General features: G+C 36.9%; 1 protein-coding gene across 3 annotated transcripts; it reads left to right on the top strand.

The window, feature by feature from the left end:
- Positions 1–1,661: 1,661 nt before the first annotated feature.
- LOC125561328 lies at positions 1,662–10,339 on the top strand. 3 transcript variants are annotated; one of them, XM_048725466.1, is made up of 3 exons: positions 1,662–2,632; positions 2,743–4,265; positions 7,936–10,339. In XM_048725466.1, exons 1-2 carry the CDS (start codon positions 2,528–2,530, stop codon positions 3,589–3,591), a joined length of 954 nt encoding a protein of 317 aa, XP_048581423.1. In that variant the 5' UTR covers positions 1,662–2,527; the 3' UTR covers positions 3,592–4,265; positions 7,936–10,339. The 3 variants fall into 3 exon arrangements, with proteins under 3 accessions (XP_048581423.1, XP_048581425.1, XP_048581424.1); XM_048725468.1 differs by lacking the exon at positions 1,662–2,632 and having other exon boundaries at positions 2,647–2,750; positions 2,886–4,265; XM_048725467.1 differs by lacking the exon at positions 1,662–2,632 and having other exon boundaries at positions 2,660–4,265.
- The last annotated feature ends 1,970 nt before the right edge of the window (positions 10,340–12,309 follow it).

Genomic DNA, 12,309 nt, shown 5'->3' with positions numbered 1-12,309 from the left:
GGTTTGAATCCTATCTACGGGGAAGGCGACAATTTGTTTCTATTGACGGCGTGGACTCAGATCTTTCTGTTATACAACATGGAGTTCCTCAAGGAAGCATTCTTGGCCCTTTGCTTTTTGTTTTATTCATCAACGATCTTCCTTTTCATATTAGTTCACCTAAAGTGAAGATAGATCTTTATGCGGATGATACTACTATCTCATTTCAACCGATGTCAATAATTCTTCCAATTTAGAGAACAATCGTAATTCAGTGATGAGGGATGTGGAAGTATGGACCAATTGCAACAATCTTCCAATAAATGAGACGAAGTCAAAATCACTACTTGTGACTGGTAAACGCCTTGGAGAGAAAGCACCACACAGTAAATTATCCATTTCGACATCTAATGGAAACACCCTTGAATCAGTGGAATCAGAAAGACAACTTGGACTGGAAGTGGACAGTAAATTGAACTTTTCGGATCACGCTGAAAGGACATACAAGAAAATTGCAGGAAGAATCGGCGTACTAAATAAGATCAAAGGTTGTCTACCCCTCAAACAAAGAACAAATTTCTATAATGCCATGATCAAACCTTTGTTTAGCTATGCTGGGACTGTTTGGCAAACAGCATCAACTAAGGATTGTTTGTCAAGATTTCTAACTCTACAAAAAAGAGCTGCACGTCTAATACTCAACGCTGAACCCAGAGCACCCTCAGTACCGTTGTTTAATAGACTTCAATGGCTGCCTTTCTATCTGGACAATCACATCTCAATGTGTTCTATTCTCTTTAAAAGGCTACAACTGATGGTGCCCGAATATCTAATTGAAACTCTTAAGCTGAACAATACACTTCATAATAGAAATACTCGTTTCTCAGGACTGAATTTTATAACTCCAAAGTATACTAGAAAAACCGAAGGTGGGAAAACGTTTACAGTAAATGCCATCCGTAAATGGAACAATTTAGAAGCCAGCATAAAGAAACTGCCTAATATAAGCTCTTTTAAGAACGCTCTCCGTCATAAATATCTTAATGAACAATTACTTTTAAATCATTTTAATATTTCGAATTAACTCATATTTTATTTTATTTATTTAATCTTTTTTTTCTCCTTTTGGTCTGGGTGGGAATAGTATTTTTATAATTTGTATTGTAAATAGAGATTTTATATATATATATATATATATATTTTATATTGTATTATTTGTATGTATGAGTTTTGAGGGCCACAAGTTTACTAGTGTATTACACTATTAAGTGCCACCCTCTGTAAATAAAGTTATTACTATTACTAGAAGTAGAAACTTGGTCGGTTTGCCCTTCGCCAAACGAGACACGAAATTCAAACCCATGTTGTTTCGTTGCTCTCGCCGGAAATTATTCTGTGTGCTCACTCGTGTTTAACGGCTGGATAGGGAAAACCACCAGCTTGTAAACAATCCATGCATGCTAAGTCACGCAAGAAACTAAATGGTAATGCGGTTTCTTTCCGTTTTTAATACCTTATTTCGTAAAAAGATGAGATCGCGAACAAACTTAAAGATTACTTTTGCTTACGATTAGACAGTTAAACCGGTTCTTGGGGTAGAATTTCTTGTTTAAGTAATCAGACTCTTTTCATAATTTAGTATGCAAATTTTATTCTCATAATCTATGTCTCTAAACAAAGCTGATAAATATATTGCACTGGTTTTGAGTGACGTGGCCTACCTGCCGGTAGTTCTGGCGCTACAATGAGGAAAAGGAAAGCATGTTCTGCGCTCTGCGTGGACTAGATACGGCAAAAAAATCCAGAGGCCGTCCTACTTAACACAGCCACATGTGCACGACATGCTGTGTGTGGGAGGCAACAGGTGGAGAGGACCTTACTCTTGCCGAACACCAGGGCCCAATGAGGCATATACCTGTTGAGGAGATAGAAGACTTTAATAAATACAAAGTACTGGGGGCGTAACACAGGGTATCACAGGAGAACGCTGCATTTGCCAAGGGTGTTATAGTGATTTTACCAGAAGAAATAACCCCCCAAGATGGGCTCGCCTTCAAACCCAAGGAGGTAAAATTGAGCCAAAGTAGTGTCCTGTCTGCCAGGGACTGGTTAGGTGGCGAGACTCTGGAAACATGGCGACAGTTTTTTTTACTTGCGGTACGGGCTCTCGCCTGGGGTCTACTGGTGCAAGAAAAGAGACGCCATCAACGAGTTAGATCCAACTGTGTTATGGAGAGGGTCATGCGACAACTTAAATTTTCACATAAGTATTCCAAAAAGCTAACTGAGAGCGGGGCCAATCTCAAAAGAATGCTGAATCTTATCACAGGTGAGACACAAGCTAGTAAAGCCCATTTTTAAACCAAAATATTTTTATTGTAAATTTAATATAAATGTAATATAAATTTCATGTTAACCACAGCCAGCAAAGAATTTTAACTCTCACTTGAAATACGGTACTGAAATAGTTTGATCCGGAACCAAGAAAAAAAGGCGAAATCGCGAGCACAGACTTCACGCTTGAACCAGACAACACTTCTCCTTAAGAATGCTTACAAGGTACTTATTGAAATGGGGAAGTCGTTTGTTCAAACTGTTGATCTGCTATTGGCTTTGGCTCATTCAGATGGGACTATTCGAGCAGGACAAAAAAGCAGGTTCAGGGAGGCCCTGGCAGGTATTGAGCCATTTCATAAGATCTTTGAATCCATCTGTCCACTTATCAAAGAAACCCCACCTTCTGACATGGAAATCATAATTGATGGTCTGAGGTATGTTCATGAACCCCTACCCCCACATATTACCACATTTGGCCAGTACACGGAGCATTATTACCAGCATGTTGTAGTAGATAATGGCTATACACTTGGAGCTAAGACTGTTACAATTGTCTTTGACACTGACAGATATTTGCCTCCACCACGACTTATTCATCATGCGGAGAGAGGGAGTAAATTGCAACAAGATGCTTCTCAATATCAACATCATGTGAAGGGCAACTTTAGTGATGATGAACTCTTTCCTAAAGGGAAATCATATGAAAAGATGCTGACAGACAACAACACCAAACAAGTGTTTCTCTCCTCCCTTGTAAAGAAGCTTCACGAGAAGGCTGTAACTAGGCTTGACAACAAAAAAGAGCTTATCACAGACTTCAATTCTGGTACATGTAGTTCTATATCTGTGACTAGATGTGCTATAACGCCAGCCAAAGAGAGAGATAATAAGCAAGGGGAGGCAGATTATGCTATCCTGTTCTATGCTGCCAAGTCACAAAGGAAGAACATTCTCATTAAAGCTAGTGACACTGATGTGTGGATCTATGGATTCGCTGTTGCTGAATGTGGTAAGCTAAATGGAAAGACTGTTTATGTTGAGAGGAATAGCACTGACTATGTGAATGTAACTGAAGCTCCACACATCATTGCTGGACACCCAAAATTGGATGAAATAACACTTCCTGCAACAGTTAATGTGGCACTATATATACTTAGTAGTAATGACTACGTAAGCAGCATTTATGGCTGCAGTTCGAAGAGGATTCTGCAGGCTTTCCTTGATAACAGTGGATTTATTTGCAAAGAAGAGCCATTAGTAAATCTTCAGAATTAAGAAGGGTCACATCAGCATGCTGTTAGCTTGTCAAACACAGCAGTCTTAAAATTAATTTTTTTTTGTCTATCAGTCCAAACATAAGACTGTGTTCCATGGACAGCAACCTGAAGATTTGGTGAATGCCATCAAGAATCCACCTCTGTCCAATGATATGAAACACTTATGCACTATGTTTGGATATAACACATGCACTGCTCGAGCTTATGAAAAGAGTGACATTTCAGACAAGTGCTGGGTCACCAAATCATGAATCAATGCAGATGCCAAATAAGACGGCACTTATTTTGCATGCTAGAAGGGCAGAATATGTGCTTAAACTAGCAGTCCAATCAACAGAGTACCAATCTAGTCATATTATGAATGTTGCTGAATTTAGATGGGAAAAGGATGGTCTACAAATTCATATTATTTGGGACAATGGCATCAATTCTGGAAATGCAGTACAACAATTGAAGAGGAAACCACAGCGTCCTCAACTCAAGAAACAAAACGTGGGTTGTTGGTGCAATCTGGCTGCAGCACAAATCGATGCAAATTCTTCAAACTGAAGGAGGGGTGCAATCATGATGAATGCAAGTACAAAATCTGTCATAATTCCTTCAGTGTTGTCTTAACAGAAGAATCGTTTCCTGAAGGTACTGAAATTCACTTGACAGGAGACAGTACACCAGGTTAGTTAATACTAAGCAATCATTGGATAAGGTCCTTTTTATCTCATAAATAAACAACGTCAAGACAAGTGGATTCAGGCATGGCTATAAGGCAGAATCTGATTCCACTTAGCAAGATATTGTTTATCCAGGAGTTCACAAAAAATACATTTGTAGCACTTTGTTACAGTAAATTGGGGAGGTGCAATTCACACACAAATCAAGAATCATCAGTCGTCAAAGTGTGTGATTCTCAAAGTAAAGCACGTGCTATTACAGTTGCCATCAAATTCAAGTAGTGAAGGCAAATTTCTAATTTCAGCTATATAAGAGCTAAAATTAAAAGGCACTAAGGGAAAACATTGTTTAACAATTTTAATTTTATTTCTAAAAATGTTCAAAATCAATTACAGAGTCTGTGATTGACGATGATGTTGATGAGGATGATGACATCAATGATGAAGACATCGCTAATCTTAGCCGCTTCACTGAAATCCGATAAAAATAACTACACAATCCTTAATCTACGTATTAATTCGGTGCTAGTTACGTAGAGGTTCGTAAGGGTTCGTTTTAATGCAATGTTTTATGTCGGATTGGTGTTCCGAATAACTGTGCATATGAAGTTAAAAAGACTAGTTAGACATTTTTATAGGAAACACTTATGTTATGAGGCTACATTTTTGTTAAAACTATGTGTGGACGAGATGACTCTACTTGTGGACGAATTGACACAATTTGTGGACGAAATGGTTGTGGACGACACGGTTTGTGGACGAAGTGACTGTAAACCGAACATACTGGCACCTATGAACAGCACTGTGGTGATGAATGGTATTTTCAAGTTCCCCCCACATTGACAGCCTGGATTTTGAGTTTGGTTTTGAGTTTGGCGAATAAGGTATTAACCTGAAATAGATTGACATGAAAGAATATATTTCTTTTCAATTTTATTGCTTCAATCATATGTAAGTATATTATTTGTGTAACCAAAGTAATTGTTTTACACGAGTGCTAGTTGGGGAAACAAAACAGGTCCATATTTGTCTAATGTACAATAAATAATATAACTTATTGTGCCTGAAGATCGTTACTTATGAGGTATAGAAAGACCGCAAGTAAGAACATTTATTGTCTCATAGAGCGGATTTCGGAAGACTGTCGTTAGTAATTCACAATTACTTTTGTAATAAACTCCTATAGGTTTTATATACTATGCATGCACTATAACCTGCACATCAGAATTAGACTTGAGGCTCTAAACCCTATTTTAACAAAAAATACGCCGATCTCAGATAGCTCACCGATAATGTAAGCGCTAACTCAAATACGTTCTCCAAATCAGGCTATTTTATCAATTAGAATCAGAAATAGAGAAAACATAGGATGGAAAAATAGTGTGCGATAACAAAGACGTAATGGCGGCAATTCGTTGGTTGCAGCTACTAAAACATCAGCGGATAGACGCGCCTTCCTTTGACTTTAACATTCTCATATTTCTTGATTAAAACACAAAAAAATGTAAATCCGATAAATTTTCACGAGACTAGGCAAGGTAATCACCTAGATATATAAAGGCAAGGTTTAATGCAATGTCATCAAGAATTTCGAATCATAACTCGACACCAAATACGGGTTCTGTCTTCAAAATGTCCTTACAACTCACAATCTACAAACAGTGAAAGCAATCGCATATACTTAACAATGAGGCATAACACTTTAAAATAAACTTTACCTTTTATCTGGAAATCAGTGACTATAACTCAGAGAAGCAGCTCATTCGCCATTACCACTTGACGTGTCCATGGTTCCGTTTTAGGCGCCATTTTTGAATGCACTGTTCTGTTAGCTAGCCGTGATATTTTCGAGAAAAATGTTCACATGATTCTTGCACCAGGATATAAGTTAAACACGATGTCAAATATCATATCGTTATCCAAACGATTGATAATCATTTCAGTGAAAAATTCCCCTGAAACCCTTGTAAAGTGCCTTGTTAAGTGCCATTCAAACAACACTATGTCACAAGAATTTCCTAATCTCCTTGGTCAGCGTGGCTGTAATCTTTTCGTGAATGAATTCTAGGGTAACCCTAAGATTCATGTACGACAGATGATGGAAGATCCATTCAGCGGGACATTGTGCCCTACAAAAATAAAAAGGCCATACGTTTTTCAAAAGAGGGGTGGTAAGTGCTGAACAGCCCCCTGCCGATATTGTTACAAGCATTTGGGAATGCAGACTGAGTATGCAAGCAAAGAAACGCATTGACAGCAAGACAAGAAGTGACAAGAGAAGAGGTCAAGACCCGCGGTCCAATGGCCAAGACCCGTTCCGTAACATTCTCTCCAAGGGACCTCACGCTCTTTTCTGTGAGGCTAATACAGAAATCATGACAAAATTGGAATTTGCGGAGTTAATTTTATTTTTTTCTAAAATGTGCCGAACTATGGCGACTTGTGAACCACGCGAGATTGTGTGACTTCTAATTCCTATTTGAATTTTACTTAGTTTGTCTCTTCATTCTCAAATTTGCGTTCAGAATCTCTTGTTATCAAATGCTTATAACTAAAAGATCACAGTATGTTTTTCTAGGAAATAGTTTTTATTTCTTAGCCGAAGTAAATTGGGACATCTGTTTGTGGGGAAATAGGCTGATCCTTGAACATCTTTGACAGCAGGAATTTCCTTTTATCTATAGCCGCCTCTGTAGTTTAACTGCAATCAAACCCGTCGTTGTCCATCAGGTTATTTCGCGTGTCCATGATTTTCTTGTAGGATCTTTCCGCAAAGCATTTAGATTTTCTTTAGATTTTCTAAAAGCACATGTCTCAGCTCTGTTCGGTAGTGGGAAACAAGATGATTTGTTCCTTTGGCTCACCACCACCCACCACCAACATCACATTTCAGAAAAGACAAAACTAACCATTAGACTCTGTGACACCCTAACAGCCCCAAAATTATAATTAACCAAAAACTCGACAAAGAGTAAGCGATGTTGAATTTCAGACGTGGCTTACGCATTAAAGGTATTAACACTCCACCAATCGGGTCTTCTAGGGGTTTCAGCAACATATCAATGTCCGGTAGTGTTCACAGTGACGTTAACAGTGACGACAACCGGAAAATACCACAAGTAAATTTAATTCGAGCATTTCAAAAATTCAAAATCAACTACACATACGAGGAATACCTTCCAAAAGTCACTAACATCATTAGCCACAGAAACAAATTTTAGATTGATCAACCACATTCTAGCCATTAAGACGGGTCGCTATGCCAAAAACCTGACGAATATGCCAACTATGTGAAAAAAGGAGTAGAGGATGAGGAGCATATTGTGATTAAATGCCCTGCGAAAGAAAACTCAAGGAAGAGTTTCTTTGAATATCTGGTGAAAAACACAAACATAATAGAAATAATAAAACTATACCGGCATATATGTCAAACAGAAAACAGACACGGCACTAATGCATGATGACGACCACTTTGCTTCCCCGTGGTCAGAAAGAAAAAAAATGTAATAGAGATATGAAAAAGGAATAAAAATAGTATATTCATTTACATTCATACATCTTAAGAAAAAATAATAATACAAATAATATGAACTATGGAACTATGAACTACTGAACAATGGGACAATATGAAGACTGAAACACGTATTAAACAATATTTTATTTTAATCTATTAGAGTTTGTAACACCCATGATGGAGGCCCAAATGGACTCGGGGAGGCCTGTTTCAGAGAACAAAACATGGCTATCAACCAGAAGACTCAATGAATTATTCAAGCTTAAAGCAGCTTTGGAAACTTGTACCTAGAAGATCAAGATCTCAAGCAGTACTACGATGTATGGGGAGAATTATACACAGCTGAAGGATTGGTACTTGACAAGATAGTACCACCGGAACACGCAACAGCAGGGACACCTGGGAGAATCTAAAACCAAAGAAATCATCCGGAGAATGAACATTTGAATAGACAACATCGTTGGATCATAATTTAGGTGAACGTAGCAACCAATACACACCACACTGAAACAGCCAAGATGACCCAACTACCATACAAGCCATAAGAATCAGTAGCTAGAGGTCGACCTTTGTGTACCATTCCCTAATGAAGAGTATGCCATGGTAATAACAGACCAGTACTCGAGGTACCCAGAGGAGGAGTTTGCCACATCCACTGCCATCACACCATCCGTGGTCCGTGAGAAGTCCAGACAGACAACAGACCCCCATTTAACTCGAAGGAATTAAATCGTGTAAAAGAGGCTGCCAAAAAAGTGTACTTTGAGAATCAATTTAAATTGAATAGTGTCAACCTCAAAACAACTTGGAAATTAATAGGTTTACTAATAAACCGGAAAAATAGTACCAGTCTACCGCCAATTACGAAATTAACCTATAACAACAAGTGTTATACTGACAAAGCCAGTATTGCACACCACTTAAATACGCATTTCATTAATGTAGGTCAAGACCTCGCGAACAAGATTCCACATAGTACCCAACAGCCAAAACAGTACATAAAACGTACTTTTCGTGATAGCTTCAGTTTTCGCGCCATTCTTGTCCACGAAGTGTACGACTTGCTATATGGATTGGACCTTAAAGTATCGTCAATTGGCGTACCAAGGCGCTGTATTAAACTTGCGTCAAGTCACATTAGTGACAGTTTAACCACCATACTTAATCAATCATTGCAGCAGGGTGTGGTACCTGATATACTCAAAATATCTAAAATCACCCCTGTGGACAAGGGTGGTGAAATCACGGATCCGTTTAATTTTCGACCAATTTCAACTCTGTCAACTTTTACTCAAGTACTTGAAAAGCTTGATTATCAACAAATCATTAACTATGTAGAAAAACAGAACATACTTTACGAATGTCAACTTCATTGGCTATAACCGAAATAATAAACACTCTTAGAAAAGCATCGACAATAATATGTATACCTGTGGTGTATTTTTAGATTTCTCGAAGGCTTTCGATACAGTTGCATGGCATTTTACTAGATAAATTAGAGGCCCATGGGATAAGGGGATTGACACTCAAGTGGTTTACTAATAACCTAACAGACAGAAAACAATATGTAGACTTGGGTGGGGTCAGGTCTTCTGAGCTGACAATGCTCAAGAACTGACCTTACTATGGCAAAACACATCAGCCCATTCTTTTAAAGCATTTTTATATCTATTTGGTAATGAGTTGGGGAGGGATTCAGTATCGAAATTTTCCCGTCCGAGAATTGGAATTCCTCCTATCTCATTCAAAATACAACTTGGTATTATTTTCAATGATCGTTCTTCTATATTTAATAGCTGAGAATTTAGTTTAATCCGACTTGCCTTGACAATTGACGCAAAATCAGGCAGTTTTAAACCAACTTTTTCGTAGGGCCCTATTAGAGTATCGTATTTTATTTTTGGATTCCTTCCCCTCCAGATAAAGTCCTTGACCACGCTTTCTACTTCACGTATATAGCCACTTGGAAGACATAATTTAGAACATATATTCAGTAACTTAGACAAAGCCAAAGAACGGACAACTTGAATTCGCCCAAATAATGTCAGATCACGTGTTCACCATATGGATAATACAGTTTTAAAATTATCTAAAACGCGAATAAAATTTTTCTGGTTTGACAAAGTTTCATTATAAGAAAAGAAAACCCCTAAAATCGTAAGACCCTCCTTATAAAATTCCACCCATTTCAGCCCCAAATTACCTAACACTTGCTACTGAAGTGGTTCTTCTCCTAGCCATCCAACCTCTGATTTAGACAGATTAATTTTTAAAGATGTAAATTGACTAAACTGTTTTAAAATAATTAATGTATTTTTAATGAAGCAGTATCTCTCTCTCTCTGGTTTCTTTTCTTGATTTCCTATTTGTAAACCTTTGATCTCTTTGCATTCTCTGCTCATTGTAGCCATCACTTCAAAAACCAATAATATATAGAATTAGGCACTGCCTAAAGGCGGAGCCAGCATTTGATACCTTTTTGTGTTGACTGATAGGGGTAATTTAGGGGGATCTAGGTGTCTTTAAAATGTTTTTTTAATGAGATTAAAAAAAGTCATTTTTTACTGCCATGTCTTTATGAATTGAAAAGGCCCGTACCTAGGAGGGGTGCGAACGCACCCCCCCCCCCCCCCCCCAGGGAGAAATGTGACTATTTGAGAAAAAAAATGTTACTCTACAATAAAACATTTATAACAATAATGCAATAATAACTTGACTGAGCACTTTCCTAGTATTTTTCCCTTTCCCTATTACCTTTAGGATTGGTATAAAACTGTTTTCTTTACAAATTTATTAATGAAAAAGCACAAGTTTGTTGTTATCTTTATATAATTTAAGTACTTTTAAGTAAGTTGATCTAATAAAAAACCTCTTCCCTTTATAGAACTTGTATCAACGCTACATTCTGACCAGCTTTGCCCTTGCAAAGAAACAAATAATGAATGAAACAGCATTCCAAAGATATAATGATACAGTTATACATTTCAGTTGCCATATGGAAGTTTTGTCTATCACATATTGGTAATACTCCATCACCAAGGATATTACAGTCATGCATTACATATTGGTGCACCCACCCTTTAGCATGGTGGCCTGCTGTTTTATAGAAACCCTGGATCCACACATGCTAATGCTACTACAAAATTAAATGCAATGGAGAAGAACAAATTTACTTGGGAAGCAAATTCTAAAACAAAAATCCTTGGTATTAACGAAAGTAGTGCTAAATGAAATGTCTTATTTCAAACATAACCTATTTAAATTTATTTAGGGTGCAGAGGGGAAACAGCAAATATTATCAATTGCGTACAAAAATAGTGAATAGAGATGGAAAAAAGAAAGAAATGGGACAATATCTATGATAAAAAAAATTAACAGTAATGCAACAACACTCTCCTAACATTTTCCCTTTTCCTCATTATCTTTAGGTTGATAGAAAAAGTTTTCTTTACAGATTTATCATTGAGAGCAAGTATCTTGCTCTAAAAACCCTATTACACTTATACTGTCTATAAAAGTAAGAAATCCCCTACTATATTATCTTAATATTTGCCTATTATTATGCCTTCCAGCCTTTAGAATCAATCATGGTCCTCAGGTAGTCCTTGGTTGGTTTTACCTAAATAAAAGTGAAAACAATTAATTATTTTTTTCTTTCAAAACAATATTTTCATCATGCCATTTATAACCTTACTAATTTTCCACAACTATTTGAATAAAAATAAATAAACACATTAGAAAGTATGCAAGATGCAGACAATATAAAAGCAAATAAAATATAGGTAATAGGGTTGCATTTAGTTGCATTTAGAGAAACTTCTTCTGTAATTGTAAAATTAAAGTTGTTATGATAATGTTGAAAAAATGTTGCTGTATCTTTGAAAAGACTAAATACACAGAATATAAAGACAAGAAAGGTCTTCTTTAGCAATATATGACAGGGTGATATTTGTCAGCCTTTATTAAATATCTCAACACAGTCAATAAAGTATAGAGAGAACGAAGAATATCAAAGGATGTTGTTATGCTCAACATGTTTGATCACGACCACGAATTCTCAAAGCAAACTCTAGAAACAAATGTATAAATCCAACAAGCTAAGTGGCATTGATACAGTAACTAGACTACTACGTATTTCTGTCGTTAAATTCTTACTTACCGTAAGGAATTTACGCCTGAATTTACTTATAGAACTTGTAAGTATTTACGTATTTACATCTAAACAAGGATATATGACTTTGATATGGCATCAAACTAAAGCTGGTACAGTGTTTTAGTACAAATAAGCATCAAAATAAGCATCATAAAAGCACAGCAATAAAAGAAAAATAACTTTTATATTCTCAATACAAATCGTCGTCTAAAACTCACCTTAGCAGTTTTTTTTTTTTGCTTTCTGTTGTGGTTGTGTTGTTCGCTTTTGTTGTAAACTGTGAAGTTGTCGAATTTCTGCTAGCAAGGAACTTGTCGACACAAGCGAATGATTTTTATAGCTGAAAACAGACATCAAGGCCCTTTCTTCTCAGGATCTCCT

Source organism: Nematostella vectensis, chromosome 3, assembly GCF_932526225.1.
Source record: "Nematostella vectensis chromosome 3, jaNemVect1.1, whole genome shotgun sequence".
Lineage (NCBI taxonomy): Eukaryota > Metazoa > Cnidaria > Anthozoa > Actiniaria > Edwardsiidae > Nematostella > Nematostella vectensis.
Note: the sequence above shows the minus strand (reverse complement) of the source record. Positions and strands in the feature narration are given on the sequence as shown.

Bases quoted from the DNA above. Each gene is read 5' to 3' on its own strand.
- LOC125561328 (XM_048725466.1), top strand. From the start codon at position 2,528: ATGCTTACAAGGTACTTATTGAAATGGGGAAGTCGTTTGTTCAAACTG. The intron at 2,633-2,742 runs GCAGGTTCAGGG...ATCATAATTGAT, and splicing joins TATTCGAGCAGGACAAAAAA to GGTCTGAGGTATGTTCATGA.